The sequence below is a fragment of the Leuciscus leuciscus genome (genome assembly GCF_965113295.1).
Source record: "Leuciscus leuciscus genome assembly, chromosome: 14".
In the NCBI taxonomy this organism is placed as follows: Eukaryota; Metazoa; Chordata; class Actinopteri; order Cypriniformes; family Leuciscidae; genus Leuciscus; species Leuciscus leuciscus.
In genome coordinates this window covers 28,345,137-28,367,434 of record NC_138738.1, presented here as the reverse complement: position 1 = coordinate 28,367,434, position 22,298 = coordinate 28,345,137, and the positions used below count along the sequence as shown (strand labels likewise).

The window sequence follows — 22,298 nt, the reverse complement described above, 5'->3', positions numbered from 1 at the left end:
ACTCTCACACACATATATTAATATACAGTAGCTTACAGTATGCACACTTTCACCCTGATTTTATAATAATTCATAATTATGTGTTTGTAACATTTATACCCCTAGTAGACAAGGCTTAAAACTAGTCCCAGCTAAAATGCATGTTTGAGCTGTTTTAACCGAAAGCAATTTGGCATATCTTTAAATATGTCAGTGCCATTGTTTTGTCTCAAGATGCACACCAGTAATGTTTTTTCTAAGGCACATTTATAAAAGCTACTTAAATGTTCTAATTAAACTAAGGCCTAATCCTGACTTAATCTAAGGCCAATCTGTGAAACCAGGCCATTAGGGTTTTTTTTTTTGAGCCTCTAACATCACCCCTATCCTAAACGTAACCACTTCTCAACAATATAAAAACGTAGAAGGCATATACATGTAAAGTAATAATAATTTTACAATAGGTCACCATATACTATTATACACATATTTTTAACCCAAAATATAACAAAAATAAAATGATTAAACGGTTAGTTCACCCAAAAATAAAAATTATGTCATTAATTACTCACCCTCATTTCGTTCCAAACCATTAAAGGGTAACTAAACCCTAAAACAACTTTTTTTTTTGTAAAAGGGATGGTTCGGAGTAAAATTAACCTAGGGTTACAGTAGTACAAATAGGTTCTGTACTCATAAAACGAGGCATTGGAAAGTTTGTAAGTACATCAGGAGTTTATTTAAAAAACACTTGCCTGATGGCTAATGCTACTGCTAACCGAGGTCACTTCGGTGATTAGGGAAAAGCATGTGTCCTGGCAGAAAAAAAGTCCAAAAGTCCTGGCAGAAAGCGATGCATAAGGATGTAGTGTAACGATGCCCAGTTCCAGGAATGCACTAATATTCTGTGTACCAGTTTGCAACAATTATTAGTATCTTTTTAATGATATCTGAGAGCTTTCTGTCCCTCCACTTGACAGCCTAAACAACTACCACTTTCAAGCCCCAGAGAGGTAGTAAAGACATTGTACAAGCAATCCATGGGACCCAAGTGGTTTAACCTCAATTTTATGAAGCGACGCAAATTCTTTTGTTTACACAAAAAACGGACAAAAAACTAATTACCACTTTATTTACAAAATATTAATCTCCAATGCCCATTCATGCAATGACGTCTGCTCTCGCGCCAACACAACACGCATGTATCATGGTGCTCTCGTGAATGTAAACATCCTTCAAACATAAACTTCCTTCAAAACAAGTTAAATGCGGCAAAAGAGTTCACACTGAACCGTTATAATGTCAAATCAGGTAAATCTGTTAATCAAATGTGATGGAATTGAACACATTTAAATAATCAAACTGATTAAATACTGGTGTGTGCGAAATCCTTCATATTTGAATTTATTCAAATTTTATTCTTTTTATGAATGTCCTTTTTTGGTACTTTTGATATCATATACTCATTTATCTTATCTTTTGATCTCTTAATACTCATCTTACTTCTTTTGGGCCTTTCTTTCTCTATACTCTGATCTTCACAAACCTCATCTGTTAGATACACTTCTTTGGATTTTTTTATTATCTATTGACTAAAATAAATGTATTTTTCTGTCTTAACTTGAAACGTATTTGCTAAAGTTTGCTTATATTTTAGAAGCTGCCAGTGATGTAAGATGTACATGTCTCTACATAAACGAAAATGTATGTGTGCTACAATCAGACATCATATATAACATAATGAGATCACAACCACACTTTACATATTAAAATAATTTAGCATACATACTAGGAAGCATTTTACTTACTAAATTCCAGAAGTGTACACAGGCTGCATTGATTGATGGATTTTGAGGAAGGGTCGGCAACCTGACAGGGTTAGATATAGTAAAGCACATCACTGATTTTAAAGGGATAGTTCACTTTGAAATTAAATTTTGGTATGTTTTAGCTTACCTCAAGGGCATCCAAGATGTAGGTGTCTTTTATTCCGCAGTAGTTTCAATTTTGATATTTTTAGGTCAAACCGTTCTTGTCTGTCAGTCATATAATGCAGGTCTATTAGGGTCACTGTCTCAAAGAGCATATATATACTATTGAAGTCGCCTTGGCTACTGCAGTTCATTGGAATGAAACCGTAGCCAAGGCGACATCTAGTGTATATATCTATACCCGCCCGCGCCCTCAGATCACTTGGACGTGGCTGTGTATAAGAGGTAAAAACGATATAAATACTGTTCGTTTTCTCACACAAACCGCTCGTTTCGTGTCTTAGGCCATCAATGTGTACTTACGATGGGGAATTGTTTAATTTGGACGATGGGGAATTGTTTTAATTTGGACTCTGTGCATGCTCTTTGAGACAGTGACCATCGACCTGCATTATATGACTGACAGACAAGAACGGTTTGACCTAAAAATATAAAAATTGAAATTACTGCGGAATTTCACCTACATCTTGGATGCCCTTGAGGTAAGCTAAAACATACCAAAATTTTATTTCAAAGTGAACTATCCCTTTAAGGTCACTTGTTCAAACATAGTACAATAAACATAAATTGCACTGATGGATTTGAATCTGTAGCAGTATTTGCACCTACCTCCTTTAGACTCAAAATTAGGGATGCCATGCATGATGACATGGTGAAGGAACAGGGGCTTGTTGTTGATTTTTATGTGCCCAGAAAGGAGACCAGCAAAGTAATGCACATACCTATACAGCATTACAGAAGGGAAACAATTAAATAAAACCACATGGAAATTCAGCAAAAGTATAAATGTCATTTTAGTGATCACCATCACATTAATGCTTTGTTGTATTTTGGAGCCTTTATGGAAAATGTATTCTCTCTCATCATTTTCTTCCCAAAGTTCCAAATTGGCATTAAATTCCCCCAAATGCCACTCAAATTATAGGGAATGTATTAATCATTGTTCATATTGGTTGACATTCAACATCATGGCTAATTAGACATAATTTTATGTTCCATGTACTTTGGTATCATCTGCTGGTTCAATCCTAAAACTGCAAGTGCATGGACTCACTTTAGAGTTTGCAATGTGATGTGATTCGCAGACATCTAAAGCACAATTACCTATTTCACCCAAAAAAAATAGCAAGTCACAGTGTGGTTCAGCGGGCAATATGTTTAATTCCATGATTATAAATTAAAAAATTAGCATGGATATTGTGGTGCAGAGTCAAAATAGGCTTGTGTGACAGGGTAATCAGTCATTGCTGACCTTCTCTGGGAAGGCTGGCCGACGGGCATGGCTTTATCTTCATAAAAACGCTTCATGGCAAACCTGTCCAATGCCTGGTCAGCACTGAAAATATGAAAACAAAACATAAACACTCAACACAGATGCAGGGTCCTCTCTAACGTATCTAACACACCAAAATGTTTAAAAATAGACATGTCCTACCTGGCAGATATGTTACTGTAGTGCATATAGGCACCAACCACCACACCAGTTCTCCCCCAGTTTCCCTGTATGAATTTGTGCCAGATTTATAAAGGAGAATATGCAAAGTGAAAACAAAGCAGGCACCGCCATTTGAACTATGCCATCTTGGCTTATGGGACCACAGTATATTTTAAGCCAATCACATGAGCCATACATGCCATGGCATTATTACTGAATTATGCAATGACAACACAGACTGGCTGACGGCAAAATTGTGGGAAAAGAATGTTTGGAATTGTTTGTGTAAATATGAATGAAAACTGTTCAGCCAGCAGCAGCACATCTCTGATGTAAATGGACATGGCTACACACATATGTTTCAATAACATTACCTTATGTGCTTGAAAATAATTTTTAAGTAGCTGTTTGAGTGAGTATGAATTACAGCCACTTAGTATGGCCTCTCCGGTTTGGTGCAAAAGCCAATTTGAATCTGTGAATTTGATGATGACATCACTGAATATAAGTTATTAAGCATCAGAAATATGTGCAGGTATCCTTCAAGTGGTTAACTGCTAACTTTGATCATGGGAAACTGAAGGAAAATTTGATTATGTCCATGGATGCAAACATAGCAACAACTCAGATGTGTCACCAACTTTTCTCTACAAAGAGATTAGGTGAAAAAAAACTATAACTTTAGATATCCATCAATTGTTAAAGGGATACTCCACTTTAAAATGAAAATTCTGTCATCATATACTCCCCCTCATGTTGTTTCAAACCTGTATGAATTTCTTTCTTCTGCTGAACAGAAAGGAAGATATTTAGAAGAATGTCAGTAAACAGACAGTTTCTGGTACCATTGACTTCCATAGTATATATATTTTTTTCCTACTATGGAAGTCAATGGTACCAGAAACTGTCTGGTTACTGACATTCTTCTAAATATCTTCCTTTCTGGTCAGCAGAAGAAAGAAATTCATACAGGTTTGAAACAACATGAGGGGGAGTATATGATGACAGAATTTTCATTTTAAAGTGGAGTATCCCTTTAACAGCACCATGACTGCTGTTCTGGATATGACACAAAAGGATTATGTCACCTCTGGTAATAATTATCTTCATCATTATATATCTTAACTAGATTGCAGATGTCTAGAAAGCCCAGCATGTCCTGATTTTGCCGAGTTAGACACGTTCCTGGGTCAACATATTTTGTTGATCCTGGAACAACATTCCTGTCTGAAAATTTTGTCTTAACCATATAACTCCTGAACCTAACCCTACCCATAAGTCATCCCTAAAATCAGAGGGAAATGATAGGCGAATAACACTGATGTAGAAGCACCAAACCGTTTGTAAGCCTAAACTTGGCATAAACTCTAAACTTGTCCCTCAAATCTGATTGGTTGATTGGAATGTTGGTTCCAGGATCAACAAAGATGATGATCCAGGAACATGTTGCACTTGGTGAAATCAGGTTTTGCAATTACGGAGATGATAAGACAAGAATCCTTCTGTGTGTCCAGTTGTGAGCAGATTACTACAGCGAACAAACCAGCAACATAAAATATGAAATTCCAATTCGTGAAAACATCATCTTCATTTAGTAAATTCCATTTTATACTTCATTGTAAAAGTTCCAATTACAGCATACTAATTAACAACTGCACGTCAGTCCGGACAGCATGCAAAGCGAGGGTGGTGGAGATTGGGTGCCTATAAGGACAGGTGTGATATGATAATCACCTTGTTGTGCAGTACCACTACATTGTGAGGGTCTGCATTAAGCCAGGTGTCCATGGCTTTACAGATACTGCAAATTTTGTCTAGAGCAGGAGCATGATGATCAGGCCAACCAAAATCCAGCACCTGTCATAAATGCACACATACATAAAATCAACTCTAAGACCACAAGCTGACAGGAACTGTAAAATAAAAAGTAAATAAATAAATATAGAAATACTGTAAATAAATATTAAAAAGATCACCCTTGGGTTCTGCTTGGTGATGTCATGCCTCCGTTCACTGAGATTAAGCAGCTGAAATTGGAAACAAAAACCATTAAACATTAATTGCTTCTAGAACATCCTCTTTACTCATCCTAATTCCAAACCTGTATGCATTCTCTTCTTCAGAAAAAACATAACACATATTTTGAAGAATAGATTGGACCTTTGGTCATAGAAAGAAGCTTACTTGTAATATGTAGCTTTACTTATAAATATGAAGATACATTTGTACAGTGCTGACTGATTTTCAAACCATGTCAATCCATTAACATTACCTGAGAAGTAAATAGGCAAAAAACCTCTGCTCATTCAAGAACATGCATTTACTGCATGGACGGAGCAAGAACCCCCCACATTATGATCAGTTAATAATACAGGGAAACGTCTCAGGTTACATATGCAACCCTGGTTCCCTGAAGAGGGAAAGAGACGCTGCATCGAGACGCTGTGGGAACGCCCTTGTGTGATTGCGTCATGAAGCACATGTACAATCAGTCCAATGGTGTGACGAGACGTCTTAGATGGGTTGACCGGGAAACCATAAAGCACACCTGAAAACAGACTGCGCTGATAGGGCGAAGCAAGTCGATCACTGGCATGAAGGGAGTATGGCAGGGCGACGCAGCATCTCGTTCCCTCTTCAGGGAACCAGGGTTACATACGTAACCTGAAACGTTCCCTTTCAAGGGAAATCGAGCAGCATCGAGACGTGGTGGGAACACCATACCCACGACGCCATAATAGCAAATGCCTGTTCTGTGTGAAATCATTGCGCACACTAAGGGTGTACTCACACTAGGCACGGTTGCCATGAACCGGGCCCGAGTACGATTGTCCCCCCTCCCCACTCCCCCTCTGGCCTGCACTCACATAGGGTTTCAGCATTCGTGCCGGAGCACGCTTACTTCATTATGGTGCGACGGTTTCGGGATAAACAGGAAGAGCGGCGCTCTCACTGAACACAATGGAGTCCAGCACGGTTAGCGCTCACACTGCATGCGAACCGCGCCCGAGTCCAACTGAACCGTGCTCTGGCCCACCTCTTCCAAGCGGGCCAGGGCCGGCTAATCGAGCCGCGCCCGGGCACGGTTCGGAGCACTCACACTAGTCAAACGAACCGCGCTTTGGAGGTCAAACGCACTCGGGCACGGTTCAAACTGGCTAGTGTGAGTACACCCTATGAAGCAAGGACCCTAGACCCTGGAGTGGAGCCTAGATCCAAGTCGTAAAATCTAACAAATGTATACGGTGAGGACCAGCCTGCCGCATCACAGATGTCAAGAAGGGAAACCCCTGATAATAAAGCCTTTGAGGCATCCATACTCCTGGTAGAATGGGCCCGGAGAGCCAAAGGTTAAGCCTGACCAGCCGCTTCATAAGCAAGTGAGATAGCCTCGACTACCCACTCACTCATCCTCTGCTTGGATGCAGGGTAACCTTTTCTTGGTGACCCGAAACAGACGAATAGTTGATTCGATTTACACCACAGGGCAGCTCTGTGTACGTAAGCTCTAGTGTGCAGTGCAGGCCTCAGCCTCAGAGTGCCACGAAGAAAACGAGTAATGAGAGGATCTCTCCCCAATGATGCACCACCCAGAGGAGAATGGTAAGCAGATATAGCCGCCACATACACCTTCAAGGTGGAAGGAGATAACGTTCTTGCAGATAATCGAGTACTATACCAACAGGGCAGTTAACAGGATTCAGTTGGCGTTCTCCGCAACAAGCAGAGAACAGTTCCATTTCAGTGCATACAGTCTTCTTGTGGAGGGAGCTCTGGATTGGAGTATGGTCTCCAAAACCTCGGTCGAGAGAACTGATTCTATGAGCTGGGCCCCCTCAGGGGCCAAGCCCACAGTTTCCACAACTCCGGGCGAGGGGGATAAATCGTGCCCTCTGCTTGGGACAGCAGGTCCCTACTGCTCGGAATCTCCATCAGAGAGCCATCTAGAAGGGACACCAGGTCCAAAAACCAAACTTGGGCCGGCCAGTACGGGCTACTAGTAACAGACGGGCCCCTTCCTGGCGAACCGTCTCCAGAACTCCCAGAAGTGTTACGCATCGACAAGAAGCCCCCAGCACTGGGCCTTGGGTGAGGAACCAAGGTTTCTTCCACATGATTAAGGCACATAGGCATTGCCGCGTAACCTTGATCTTGCAAAATGTATTTCCCCTCGGAGAAAACCCCTTGGTCCTGAGCCACCACTGCAGGAGTCTCATATACAGGAGGCCAAAAGTTATTACGTTGGACGCAGCTGCCATGAAGTCTCACCCTCAGAAGTCTAATAGCCTCGGCGTCAGGACTTCTTCTTTGTCGAAGCCTTCTTAGAGACGATGACAGTCCTCAGATCTTGCCTGCCTCTAACCAGCTTCAACTGCGACTGCCACCCAGCCCAACCCCCCCCCCCCCCCCCCCCGACTGGGGAGGAGCCCGAGTGGCGACGCTTTGCTTTTGCTGCACTCTGTGCTGCGAGGAGCTTGTAGACGGCCAAGACTGCTCCCACCTAGCAGTCTCAGGGACATTAGATCGGCGAGGAAGAAACTTCTGGAATACCGCTGATTGCTTATTCGCCTCCTGGAATCTAACGACGACAGTATTTATAGTGTCACCGAATAGACCCGAAGGCGAAAGCAGAGCATCCAGAAGAAAAGATCTGTCTCTATCTTTCATATCAGACAAATTCAGCCATAAATGTCATTCCGTGGCCACCAGATCTGGTGAGAGACAGCGCTGACTTCCTCACAATCATCCATGTCCCTAAACAGATCAGCTTGCAATCATGCTCGCAAAATCTATATTTAATTTGGCAACAGTACGAGTCACAACCTCCAAAAGCTCCTCATCAGCAGGGGTATGAGATGGCGAATCCTCAAAATCCCCTTCATCAATGCTGATGACATCCAGTTCCTCAGAACTGGATAATCGCAGCATTGGTGCCTCAGCTCGGGGAGAAGAAAACGCAGCGCGTGCTTCTCCCTGAGATAAGGCACTGGATCTGGCAGGTGAAGGCTGAGATAGGGCTGGGCCTGTCTCAAACCCCGCTGTCAGATCCATTTGCGAGTCCCAAGATGTGCGTCGCCACTGTGCCTCAGCAGCAGCACCCTCCTCCTCGAAGAAGGAGTTTGTTTTCATGTGTGCTTTATAGTTTCCTGGTCTATGACGTCACCCGCCAATGATGTCTCGTCACACCATTGGACTGATTATACACGTGCTTCACGACGCAATCATACAAGGGCGTTCCCACAGCGTCTCGACGCAGCTCGAGTTCCCTTGAAAGGGAACACTAAACTCCAATTCACCAAAAAGAATGTACTAGAACTTTTCTAGAACTTCTTTTCTCTTTCTTTTGGGACTGTCAATTACTCCAAGGTTTGGAGGATCCTTACAAGATAGTGCTGCTGGTGTTTAGAACGGAGCATGCTGGTCACATCCCTCAGGTGTACACTGTATTTATGCTCCTCTGTTCCACCAGGAAAGGACAGAGCAATTATGCGTTCTGTGATGTAGACCAGGTCCACCTCATTAATTTCTTCCATTGTTTGCATCAGACTCAGGCTCCTTAGGGAAGAGAAATAACAAATGCTAGAGACTAAATAAAAGATGCAGATAACCTGCTTTATATAGTGTAATTGGGCATGTTTCTTTTTTTGTGTGTGTGTGTGTAGAAACATCTTGCTGTTTATTGATCTAAGACACAAAGATATACGATATAAAACAAAATAATATGATAAACCAGCCATAGGGGAGATGATAGCGTATACCAGACATATTGCATAAGCACACAGACCATACATCACCTTTCACAATACAAATTGTTTCAAAGCAGCTTTACAAAAAAAAGCTTGTTTCAGTGTTACAATTTACAAAGTAAATAATGTCAAGTGTCAAAATAATGTCCATATGGCAGTAATACACAACTATAACATAATATGGCATGTGCTTAGTTAATGTCATATATTCAGTTAAGCAGACACAGCGAACGTGTTAGGTAGCATAGCAATTACAAACTGTGCTCATAATGATTACACTATAAAGATAATATACAATGTAAGGATACTATTTGATAGATTTTGTATGTCGATCCAAAGTTGCCGTCATTTGAAGTCTTTGCAATTGTTGCTGAATTGTCAGCAGAAATCATCGCAAATTATTCAATTCAATTTACACTAACCAAATCAATTTAAATACTGAACTTGATCACCGCAGATCAATGGCTAGGACGAATGACAAAACTCTACAAAACTCCAGGATATGATGTCAGTGTATATTAGCATGCATACCTGGATGGTCTTCGTTTTGAGTCCATATTGGGAGACTTTGTGGATCCCTGGTTCTAGATGACAGAAAGAAAAAAAATCCACACATATATTTCCACAAATATAATTGCACATATTTCCACAAATACACTATATTGCCAAAAGTTTTGGGACATCTGCCTTTACATGAACTTTAATGATATCCCATTCTTAATCCGTAGGGTTTAATATGAAGTTGGCCCACCCTTTGCAGCTATAACAGCTTCAACTTTTCTGGAAAGGCTTTCCACAAGGTTTAGGAGTGTGTTTATGGGAATTTTTGACCATTCTTCTAGAAGCGCATTTGCGAGGTCAGGCACTGATGTTGGACGAGAAGGCATGGCTCGCAGTCTCCGCTCTAATTCATCCCAAAGGTGTTCTATCGGGTTGAGGTCAGGATTCTGTGCAGGCCAGTCAAGTTCCTCCACACCAAACTCGCTCATCCATATCTTTATGGACCTTGCTTTGTGCACTGGTGCGCGGTCCACAAACTGTTCCCATAAAGTTGGGAGCATGAAATTGTCCAAAATGTCTTGGCATGCTGAAGCATTAAGAGTTCCTTTCACTGGAACTAAGGGGCCAAGCCCAACCCCTGAAAAACAACCCCACACCATAATCCCACCTCCACCAAACATTACACTTGGCACAATGCAGTCAGGTAAGTACCGTTCTCCTGGCAACCGCCAAACCCAGACTCGTGCATCGGATTGCAAGACAGAGAAGCGTGATTCGTCACTCCAGAGAACATATCTCCACTGGTCTAGAGTCCAGTGGCAGTGTGCTTTACACCACGGCATTCAACACTTTGCACCACTGCATTCAACACTTTGCATTGCACTTGGTGATGTAAGGCTAGGATGCAGCTGCTCGGCCATGGAAACCCTTTCCATGAAGCTCTCTACACACTGTTCTTGAGCTAATCTGAAGGCCACACGAAGTTTGGAGGTCTGTAGCTATTGAATCTGCAGAAAGTTGGCGACTTCTGCACACTGTGTGTCACGGGTTGACTCAGTATTTTGTTTGTTTTTGATCAGAGACATTTGGGCCTTATTTTGTGCAGTGTCATGTGTGATGGTGTTTACTGTGTGCATTAATATATTGGCACTCTGAATTTGTAGTGGGTTTCTATTTCTTAATCTGCCCTGCTTGACTCTTTATAGACACCTATTCATGGACAAACCTGGCAACCCGCTTCCTGTTTTATTATTATGCCCATATTTGGACTGTGCTTCCTCCCTGCTAATGTGACTTAATTAATTCATTAGAACTTTTCACCATGCTCCACCTTTTTGCCCATATTTGGACGACACTTCCTGTGATTTGAGTAACTTTATTATTGCCTCTGCATTGCTGCTGATAATGGCAATTAGTGACTAATTCTCTAACAGCTGGCCATGCCTAGTTTGAAGGAGATAAAAACTGGCTCTTTGGAACAGAGAGTGGCCTTGCCTGGTGGCTGCTGATCTGCTGCCATTGTGTGTTCTATGCACTTTCCTGCTCTGCACATGAAGCCCAAGTTCCCAGGCATCTCTGGGACGACCGGTATACTGCAGCTGGATTTCTCAACGCTCTCTAATGTTGCCTAAAGGGCCGTAAATATATTTTATTACCACACATTGTGAATGTGTGTCCATTTTTTGTGGTGTTGGTGTTCATTGTGGTCGTTTGCTTTTAGCCTCAGCAATACCTGTCTTATGGGTTCAGTGGCTGGCATTGTCCTGAAGATTGTGGCTATCCTCGAACCTCCCTCGACGCTCTCTAATCCTCGAACCTCCCTCAACCCTCTCTAATGCTGCCTGAAGGGCTGTAATTATATTTTATCGTACTACAGTGTAAGTGTGACCTGCTATCTGTGCTGTTGGTGGTCATTCGTGGTGCTCTCTTCTAGCCTCTGGATTATCCATCTTGGATCCCTGGGCCCAGTGTTGCTGGGAAGACTGCCTTGGTTACACCGGAATCTCCCTCAGCGTTTGTTGTTTGTCGCTGAGAGTACCGTAACGTTCTCCTGTGGGTCGGACGACTGCCGTGACCTTCTGGACGTGTCCACTTGACTTTTTGGAGGGAGGACAGCTGGAGCGAACTGTCGTGAAGCCACCGAACCTTAGCCTCTTTCCAAACGGCTTCAGAGACATCATTTTAGTGAACTCTTTCCCCTACGTAACATTATTTCTAGTTAGTGCTTGCTATCCCAATAAAGATTATTTGTTGTATCCGCACATTGACTGTCTGTTCTGTTTCTGTGGCTGGGACCTGATTTATTTTATGTAACATTGGTCACTAGGTGACAGTGCGCCTCAGCATGCCCTGACCCCACTCTGTGATTTTACGTGACCTACCACTTCGTGGCTGAGTTGCTGTTGTTCCCAATTGCTTCCACTTTGTTATAATACCACTAACAATTGACCGTGGAATATTTAGTATTGAGGACATTTCACGAATGGCAACCTATCATGGTACCACGCTTGAATTCACTGAGCTCCTGAGAGCAACCCATTCTTTCACAAATGTTTGTAGAAGCAGTCTGCATGCCATGGAAGTGATTTGGAATACCTGAATTCAATGACTTTGGAAGGGTGTCCCAATACTTTTGCCAATATAAAGTATAATTGCACATATATTTTCAAAGTATAATAAATATGAATGTTTAAGCAGATATGACCCATTTGTTTTTTGGTGTGGTCCATAATGGCTATTGCCACATTGTTCAAATTTGTGATACACATGGACAACAGCACATCTGGAGAACTCATGCCAAATTTTATCCGTTTTTCAACTACTTTGAGATATTTTGAATGGACTTCCATTGATATCTCAGCAATGTCATTTACATGTTACATGATATAGGTTCAGAAAAAAAGGTGTAATTTGCATAAAAGATGTGACAAACATAGAAATGCCTGCATTAAAGTTAGTTCTTAATTACTTACGTCGCATCAAGACAAAAAATAAAATTATCGCCGATTTCATTGTAATTTTAATTGAAATTGTGATGGAGACCTTAGTGTTTAAGACAACTGGCAGAATAAGATCAAACACAATTATTAGTATTACTAGCTCTAAAACTAAAGCAACCCAATCTGTAGTAATAAAGCAATTGTACAAGATGTGTTGTTTCACGAATAACTCAAATTCATCCTGTGCTGAATGGAAGGAGGAATATTGAGCAAAAAAAAAAACAACAACAAGCAAATAAGTAATAAAAAAGAGCTGACCTGACTGTTGTTAGTTGTAGATTCACAGGCTGTGGCTACCTACAGATAAAAAGAGAATGAGATAGAGGTAGAAAAAAGACAACTGTGACTGAAAACATCAGCTATATTTTTTTATATATCAGTACAGTATTTTAAGCATAATTTTTTTTTTTGATTTGTTCCCTCACCATATTCTTTACCTACAGTAAATAACAATTGTAATCAACACATTGTCAATATCAGGTTCTCATGTGTAGAATACTGTACTGGATACTGAAATCTCAAATTTGTTAACTTTTAAACTTTACAATTTGCTGCAGATAAATTGTGTTGTACACATCTTGAATAAAAAAATAATTTTTACCCACTTTGAATTATATATAATTTGTTTATCATATTTCTACACATTTTAGATGTCTCCATAATGGTCACAACTAATTCAGATATTGCAGTCTCTATAAAAAGCAGATGAATTAAACCAGGTGTGATAGATTAGGGAGAATCAACAAAATGCAGTGGTCTGGGACAGGTTTGGAAAGCACAGTACTAGATGTAATTTTATGACAACTTCAGGCAGGAATCCAGGTAAATCCAAAGGGTTCACATACTTTTAAATATTTATTCTTGCCATGTTGGCAATTTTGATTCATACCAGTGACTAAATGAATCATAACAGTGCAAAACAGTAGGCCCATCTGAGATCACAAAAGCGTTGCCTTGAATGTAGATAAGAATAGGTGGTAGCAGTGAAGGGGCACAGGGAAACAGTGTGTTAAAGGGTTAGTTCACCCAAAAATGCAAATTCTGTTAGTAATTACTCACCCTCATGTTGTTCCAACTCTGTAAGACTTTTGTTCATCTCTGGAACGCAAATTAAGATATTTTGTATTAAATCTGAGAGCTGGATCACTGCTCCATAGGCTTCTATGGGATCGAAACTTGCCGGCGCAGAAAGTTAGAAAAGACAATGTTTAAAAAAGTCCAAGTGACAACAGTGGCTCAACCATTAGTTTATCAAGCGACGAGAATACTTTTTGTACGCAAAAAAACAAACAAAAATAACGACTTTATTCAACTATTCATTTTCCTCTGTGTGGGCCTCTGAGTGAGTTCGCAGCGCTTCTGTGTTGTACGTCACACACATCACACACATGACCAACGTCGGCCAATAGTGAGCCTACGTGCTGACGTACAACACAGAAGTGCTGTGCTGTTACATGAACTCAGTCAGAGGCCCACACAGACAAAAAGTATTCTCGGTTTTGCGCACAAAAAGTATTCTCGTGCTTGATAAACTTATGGTTGAGCCACTGTAGTCCCTTGGACCATTTTAAACATTGTCTTTTCTAACTTTCTGGGCCGGCAAGTTTCGATCCCATAGAAGCCTATGGAGGAGTGATCCAGCTCTCAGATTTAATCAAAAATATCTTAATTTGTGTTCTGAAGATTACGGGGTTGGAACAACATGAGGGTGAGTAATTACTGACAGAATTTTCAACTAACCCTTTAAGTGATTCAACTCTCACTTCTTGTAATTAGCAAAAGCTAATTACGTAATCACATTCTTTCATAAAATAGATGCTTTTAAAATACTGCTGCTTTTACAAAAGCATAATTTAATGAAAAATTAATCCAATATTTCTATATTATGAAATTCTACCAAATTTTGTTACAACAGTTAGCATCACCCTGGTTCCCTCTGCAAAATCCTAATAGGATCTCTGTGACCAACAAAAGTTTATGATCTTACACATTTTGTACATCATGAAAATCTTCTCACACAACTTTTACAAATTTTGAAGCCTAAATACAATCACCAGAAGTGAAAAGCTAACATAGGCTATAAACGGACTACAAGACGATCACATCACCATTACTAAACTTCTGACAACACTTTCAGTCTTTATAAAGAAATAAAAGTTAGAAAAGTTTTCAAGAGTGTGATTTTAAACACGTGGCTGTGAAAGCCTCGATTCATGGACCGACGACGAGGTTCAGGCTTTATTAAACTCAAATTCAGAGGATGAAATCCAGCGGGATCTGTAAAGTAGCGCCCAGTCCAATATGTGATGAATATAGTATCAAAATGATTAACACGTGCAAGCACAATTATCCATGAACTTGATAAATGTTGCAGATATGTTTTACTATCCACAACCAAATGCCTTTCAACTTGTGTCTGCAAAATTCAAAATTAAATGTATGTGTAGCAATTTGTACAAATAGAGACATTTTTGTGAATACAAATGTTTTCTTTTGTATTAGTATATCATTATTTGCGTATGCAATAAAGAAAATGTGCATGTGTGGATCAGGTGACACGTGTGCATTCATTGACATCTTTTCTGAGTCAATCTAATGTGATTCATTTGGATTTTGAGACTTTCATTTTGCGGGTTTTAAGCATTTCACAACCCACACACAAACAACTACAAATGAATATATCCTGGTGCTAATTATTAATGTGTGCACAACTACCAAATTGACAAATGTGCGTCACTACATTAAACTAATAGGCTACAACTTGTGTGTGCAAAATCCAGAATCACATGAATGTGTAGCATTTTGTACAAATAGAAACATAGTTGTTAATACAAAACTTTGATTTTGTATTGATGTAGGTCACAATCTGTGCATGCAACAAGTAAGATGTGCATTTGTGGATCAGGTGACTCGTTTCTGGGTCGATCCGATTTGATTCATTTGGATTTTGAGACTTTCATTTCGCTGGTTTAGTTGAAACTGAAAATAGATGTATAGCCTACTGTACTATTGTCTGTGTATAGTTTTCCTCCCATAGAGAATATTATAAAGAAAAAGCTTAACGTTAATGCAGTAAGACGGTGATATTAAAACTAGCCTATACACCTTATTGAACATGCTACGCGTTATTGCACGTTAAGCGTTTTATAATGGTTTTCTATGGGTGTTGTTCACAATCTGATTTAATCTGTTTGCTTCTACAAAGTATGCTTTATTAATATGGTAGGCCTATATTGTGTACTAAATTTGGTGCTTCAATATCACTTGCTTAATCCACATTAAGCGTCTTAAATGGGGAAGAACGCTTGATTACGCTGCCGTTGTCTGTTTTAGCAGCTACTGCCATCTAGTGGTAGCAGGTTTTCTCAGACAGCTGTGTGTGGATCATGCAAGACTAAACCGGCGAAATGAAAGTCTCAAAATCCAAATGAATCAAATAGGATCGACGCATGATGCACGCGTCACCTGATCCACAAATGCACATCTTGTTGCATGCACAAATTCTGACCTACATTAACACAAAATCGTAACCTGACGCCGTCATACTCAGATTCTAGTCAGAATGTGAGTCTGATACTGCTCCCATTGGGCTGTGATTAAGGGGTGTGTTTCAACCGAACCAGGAAAGAAAATGCCTCTGCACTCAATTGGATAGACCTACAACCAATCAGAGCAACAGAGTAAGTGACATATGTTTTTCATTCATGGTTCCGATCGACAAATGCCTTGATCGTGGTTCTCTGTTCCTCTTTTAAAACTGTCGATATCTTATATAACTACACATGATGTTTTATAAACAAAGTTCGGGAGGAGCACGTTCAAATAATCAATCCAATCAACTTGTCATCAAACAATTACCAGGTCTACCCTATCAGTATGAGAGGAAGCATATATTTATTCACTCTGCCAACTCACCTAACATTCCTTGACAGTTTTCAGCATCCCTCCACTCACTCTTGGCTTGTTCTTCCACAGCCAGGAATACGGGGCACCGTGTACCGAGCCCGGAGCCCTCTCCTCGGACAGCACGCCAAATATGCATTTATTCTATCTGACTTATTTGTAAGTGTGAACTAGGCCTGTCACGATTATGAAATTTGGCTGACGATTAATTGACTAAAAAATAATTGCGGTTATGCCGATTAATTGTCTGTGTTAGGGCTTTGGCGATTATGCCGATTAATTGTCTGTTTAAGGGCTTTGTGCTTCATTCATTAAATAATTGTGATGAATTTAATCCTAAGATTACAGTTAACACCTTTAAATATTAAATAAATATATTCAATAGCTATGACAATTAGTTTATTAAACTTAGTGAGTGTATAAATCAGCAGCAAAAAGTAATTTTTGAAAACATCTGCACAGTAATTTAATAAAAAATAAAAAATCTAAACATGTTAACAAAAACAAATGTGCACAAACCATGATAATATGATACGCTTCAAAACAGAGCGGAACAAAGCGCGTATGCGCATCGCGGGTGCAGAATGATGTGCTCAAAACAACATGGAGTCACAGTGAGCAGCGCTGCACAAGTGCGCATTTAAAAGTTCACGGCACAAAGCGAAGAAATGTCGAGGGCAACAGTTTATTGATCATTTGTTTCTTAACAGTTTTAAACTCCAGTTATTGTGCGTCTGATGCCAATTCATAGTCCTTGTGCTGTGTAGGCACACGGTAGCAAGCGAGTCATTTAGAAACAGCAAAAAACTCCAGCAAAATAAAGTCATTTTATGCAAATCCACAGCCCTTTATCTACAGATCAAGCATTATAACGTCAATGTCACATTGGAGAAAGTTTTACCGTGTATCCTGTCGTAACCGGACGACGCGCGCTGTTTGAATGCTGAACGGAATGATTGACAGCTGCAGAGTTTGAATGCTGAACGGACTGATTGACAGCTGCAGACGAGTTTGTGAACTTTAATTTAACAATGTAAATACTGTCCCTCACATTAAGCTATGGAATGGCTTCAGATGACTTTGAATATATTGCTGGAAAACGTAATTAGTGCTTGTCTATTTATTTTGGTCCATGACTCCCCCTTGTGCCGTAGGCCTATAAAAGAGTGCAATAATCGCGGTTGTCTGAAACAATCGCGGTTAGATCAAATAATCGCGATCAGACGGTTATTTAATTATCGCGACAGGCCTAGTGTGAACTTGTGAAATCTCAGTTCTCCAGCGGCAGTCATCTTTGTTGTAAACGGATTCAACCCAAGCGCTTTTTGGTGACGTGGATGATTATGTTACTGTTGATCATCTGTCCATCATCGTATAAAGCCCGCCCTGATCATTTGCTTGGTCCGAACAGCTTTTGTTTGGGCATAATAGCACCACAACGGATCAAGTCCAGACCGAACTTCCCGACCTAAAAATGATGTGGGTGGGGCTAAGTTTGGCTGGCATCCCGGCTAACAAAATCGAGGTTTTGTATTAACAACTATGTCTCTATTTGTCCAAAATGCTGCACATTCATGTGATTCTGGATTTTGCACACACAAGTTGTATTGTATTAGTTTAAATGTAGTGACGCACATTTGTGAATTTGTCAAATAGATGGGTTGTTGTGCACACATTAATAATTAGCATCAGGCCTATTCATTTGCAGTTGTTTGTGTGTGGGTTGTGAAATGCTTAAAAACTGCAAAATGAAAGTCTCAAAATCCAAATTAATCAAATGAGATTGACTCAGAAAAGACGTCAATGAATGCACGCATGTCACCTGATCCACACATGCACATCATCTTTGTTGCATGTGCAAATTATGATACACTAATACAAAAGAAAACATATTTATACAAATTGCTACACATTCATTGAATTTTGCACACACAAGTTGAAAGACATTTAGTTGTGGATAGTAAAACATATCTGCAACATTTACCAAGTTCATGGATAATTGTGCTTGCACGTGTTAATCATTTTGATACTATATTCGTCCCATAGTCTGGGGGGAAAACAAGTTCCTAGGACAAATTGTAATTTCAGTGGAAACGCGGCTTGTGTGTATGTGAAGTTAGTGTGGTTTTCTTCTTGAATTCTTTTTTGTGTGACTAAAAAGCTGGAATTACATCCTCACCTCTTCCCTGCCTGAACATTACACACAGACCTTATTTCAGACATTTAACCAAAACCTATTGAATTTGGGATGATGGAACAGGAACTGCTACAATTCTAACCCAGTTCTGTTTTTTTTTTTTTATATATATAGGCATAACCTACATGTCTAATCTACTTACAATATTAAACTGCAGATTACATTTTTTTCTTTAATGTACAGTACGTGAACATGTAAACTGATTATGGAGTTCAATAATGCCCCTATTGTCTCGGGTGGTTGCAGGAAGGCAGACGTGGATATATTTCCAAAAACGAAGGTTTAAGGTAATTAACAGGACAGCAGAACAGGTAGCAACACACACTAAATATAACGGAGATCAGACGAAGACTGAGGGCGCTTTCACACTCGCACTTTTGGTGCGCACCCGGGTTCGAATGACGTCAGAGTTCGGTTCGTTTGGATGATGTGAACGCTGTTTTCCGAACTCGGGTGCGCACCCGCGAACCGTACTCGAGTCCGCTTAAAAAGGTGGTCTGGGGTACGGTTCATGTGAACTCGGGTACGGTTCGCTGCTGATATGAACGCAATCGTACCAAATCGCGGAAGTGAACCGCTATTGATGACGTATAATCTGGTGCGTGCCTGCGTGCGTGTGTGTTTAACAACTGTAAAAGGGTCTATATACACTTACCTTGACGAAAAGCGGGATTGACGCACTGCAAGCAGAGAGATGATTTCTGCTTGCCTCCACAAAAATTGTCTTCGGCGGGTGGGCGTACATCCCGCTGTCTTTGGAACGGTTATAATACTTTTGCGGCAGACAGACGCAAGTATGTTTCTGTATCTTTTCTTTGCAAACAAAACCAAAGGTTCAAAAAAAAGAAGAACAAATGTGAAGCGAGCAATTCTATCCATTTTGACGCCTTTTCATAGCGGTTACCAAGCAACACGAGTACGCGCCAGCTGCAGCTTGATGACGTAAGCGCACCGCGGTTCGGATACAAGTAATATAATGTGAACACAGTCCATCGGGGGCGGGGGGAGGGGGGAGCAATCGAACTCGGGTTCGGAACAGGCAATCGAACCAAGTGTGAAAGCACCCTGACAGAACTTAAATACAAACACAGATTACACTGATTAACAGAACACAGGTGATACAGATGATGACTAAACAGGTGATATAACTTAACTGAATGACAGTAATCATGGAAATGAAGGAGTGGCGGGAGAACAAAGGAAAACAGGAACAAATCAAAACAAACTGAAAGTCCAAACACACACTGACACGTGACAGTACCTCCCCCTCCTGGAAGGCGCGACCTCGCGCCGTAGATAGACCAACTGCGGAGGGAGGGATGGAGGGGGCTCAGGAAGAGGATGAAGAGAAGGTGAAGGGCAGACAGAAGGCAGGAGGGACCAGGGCGGAGCAGACATTGCAGGAGGCCAGGGTGGAGCAGGCTGTGCAGGAGGCCAGGGCAGAGGCAGGGCAGGCGACTCCAGGAGGCCTACTGACGTAGGCGGAGCAGGTGGAAGAGGATACCCGGATGAAGGCGGAGAGCCGACGAGCCAAGGCGCTGCTGAGGATCCCGAGGGACATTGCGATGCCGATGGCTCTGGCTACTGAGGCGCAGGCGTGGATCAAGAAGGCCGCGTTGGAGCCGGAGCGACTGAGGACCAAGGTGGAGCTGGAGGGAGTGAGGAGCCCAACAGAGCCAGAGGGATGAGGCAAAGCCAAATGAGTGTAGTCCTGAGGCGAGGGCAGGCCGACGAACGACCAAGGCGAAGCCGGAGGGACGAGGGAGCCCGGCGGAGCTGGTGGACTGATGGACCACGGTGGAGATGAGGGAGGTGGGAGCCAAGGTAGAGCTAATGGACCGACGGGCCGAGGTGGAGTCCTGGTCACGGAGGCCGGAGGCGGAGGCCGGGGATTCACAGACCATGATGGAGCTGGAGACTGGCAGACCCATGGCGACCCCACATCCCTGATGGTGGAATAGGGGTGGGAGAGGGAGGCTGGGTGGGAGTTCAGGAACAGGTTCTGGAACAGACTCAGGCTCAGATTCAGGCTCAGGAACAGATTCAGGCTCTGGGACAGATTCAGGCTCTGGGACAGATTCAGGCTCTGGGAACAGGAACAGAACAGGAACAGAAATCTTTGCTGAGTGCTCGACAGGCATGACGTGAAGAAGCTCTATAAGGGTAGTCTTGGCGGGACGATACTCTGGAAGGGTGGTCTCGGCAGCTGCTGGTGATGATGGTTGTTCTCTGGATCGGGACACAATGCACAGCAAACACCTGCTGATGGCTTCCCTCCAGTTCAGGCCATCAGTGTTTGGGAGGTCGGTGGCCTGGTGGAAATTGGCCCCCGATCCAGAAGAGCAGCTTTAGGGTTTCATCGTCAAGGGGGCGAGTGACGGCTCGACGAACAAAGTTCACCACGAAGGAGAAAAATTCTGTGCTCTCTTGAGCAATGGCAACAAATATAGCCCTGTCGTCCATATGGGCTGTTCCAATCTTCTTTCATGGGTAGTTGCAGGAAGGCAGACGGAGACGAGGAAATTGTTCCAAAAACAAAGGTTTAATGTAATTAAACACAGGACAGCAGAACAGGTAGCAAAACACTAAATATAACAGCAATCAGACAAAGACTGACAGAACAGACAGAACTTCAATACAAACACAGATTACACTGATGAACAGAACACAGGTGATTCAGATGATGATGATGACTAAACAGGTGATACAACTGAACTGATAATGACAGTAACCATGGAAACGAAGGAGTGGCAGGAAAAGAGCAAAGGAAAACAGGAACAAATTAAAACACAAACTGAAAGTCCAAACATACACTGACACGTGACACCTATGTTATTGCAAATGTATTGCCATGCATCATTTTACACTTTAGTTAATTCAGACTGTTCTTCTGTCCACCTTTTTTCCAGATTGTTGTTTTATTTTAATAATAAAGTCGAGATGAAATGCACATCTGGACATATCTTTAGAAAATTGTGGGTAAAACTTAACATATCATTCTAATTTGACAAGAAATTTGTTTTCTAGTTAGTAAAAAGAGTAACATATTGCAGTTAAGAGTGGTAGACTGTTTCGTCCATACTGAGACAGTGTTTTTGTCCTGCGACAACGGAGTATTTTTTGAAGACATTCTGCCAAGTAGATAAATAATAATAATTTTTTTCGCCACTAGGGGTCACTAACCTCTTACAATAACAAAGGCGTAGATTGATGACGCAGTAAATGAGAGTGGAACTTGTCTTCATGCTGATGGATCTAACGTTAATAATAGGGCTGGGTATTGACGCAAATACCACAATTCGAATCGATTTCGATTCACAAGCTTGCAATTTGATTCGCTTTCGATTCGGATTCGATTCGATTCAATATTGATTATTCTGGATATCAAGTACATTACATGGTAAATTTTCTCAAGGAAAACAAATCTCTTAACTAATGCTGTAAACTATAGGAGTCAGTTGTAGCCTACTAGGCTTCATTAGCCTACTATAATATTGAAGGTAAAAATGAACTGATTTGTATACAAACTCTTAAATTACACTTTTA

The 22,298-nt window shown here is 41.2% G+C and overlaps 1 protein-coding gene across 9 annotated transcripts in view; it reads right to left on the bottom strand.

Annotated features, from left to right (window-relative positions):
- The window catches only part of tns1a (tensin 1a), a 129,680-nt gene that overhangs the window by 24,280 nt on the left and 83,102 nt on the right, over positions 1-22,298 (bottom strand). For 8 of the 9 annotated variants that reach the window (XM_082136684.1, XM_082136685.1, XM_082136687.1 and 5 more), the window contains 9 exons: positions 12,911-12,949; positions 9,684-9,730; positions 8,790-8,961; positions 5,382-5,432; positions 5,140-5,262; positions 3,406-3,470; positions 3,223-3,306; positions 2,580-2,692; positions 1,788-1,848 (listed from right to left, as the gene is read on the bottom strand). In XM_082136684.1, coding sequence (XP_081992810.1) covers positions 1,788-1,848; positions 2,580-2,692; positions 3,223-3,306; positions 3,406-3,470; positions 5,140-5,262; positions 5,382-5,432; positions 8,790-8,961; positions 9,684-9,730; positions 12,911-12,949 — 755 coding nt within the window. Of the gene's footprint in view, positions 1-1,787; positions 1,849-2,579; positions 2,693-3,222; positions 3,307-3,405; positions 3,471-5,139; positions 5,263-5,381; positions 5,433-8,789; positions 8,962-9,683; positions 9,731-12,910; positions 12,950-22,298 lie in introns of those variants that run through there. The other variant, XM_082136691.1, reaches the window with a different exon arrangement.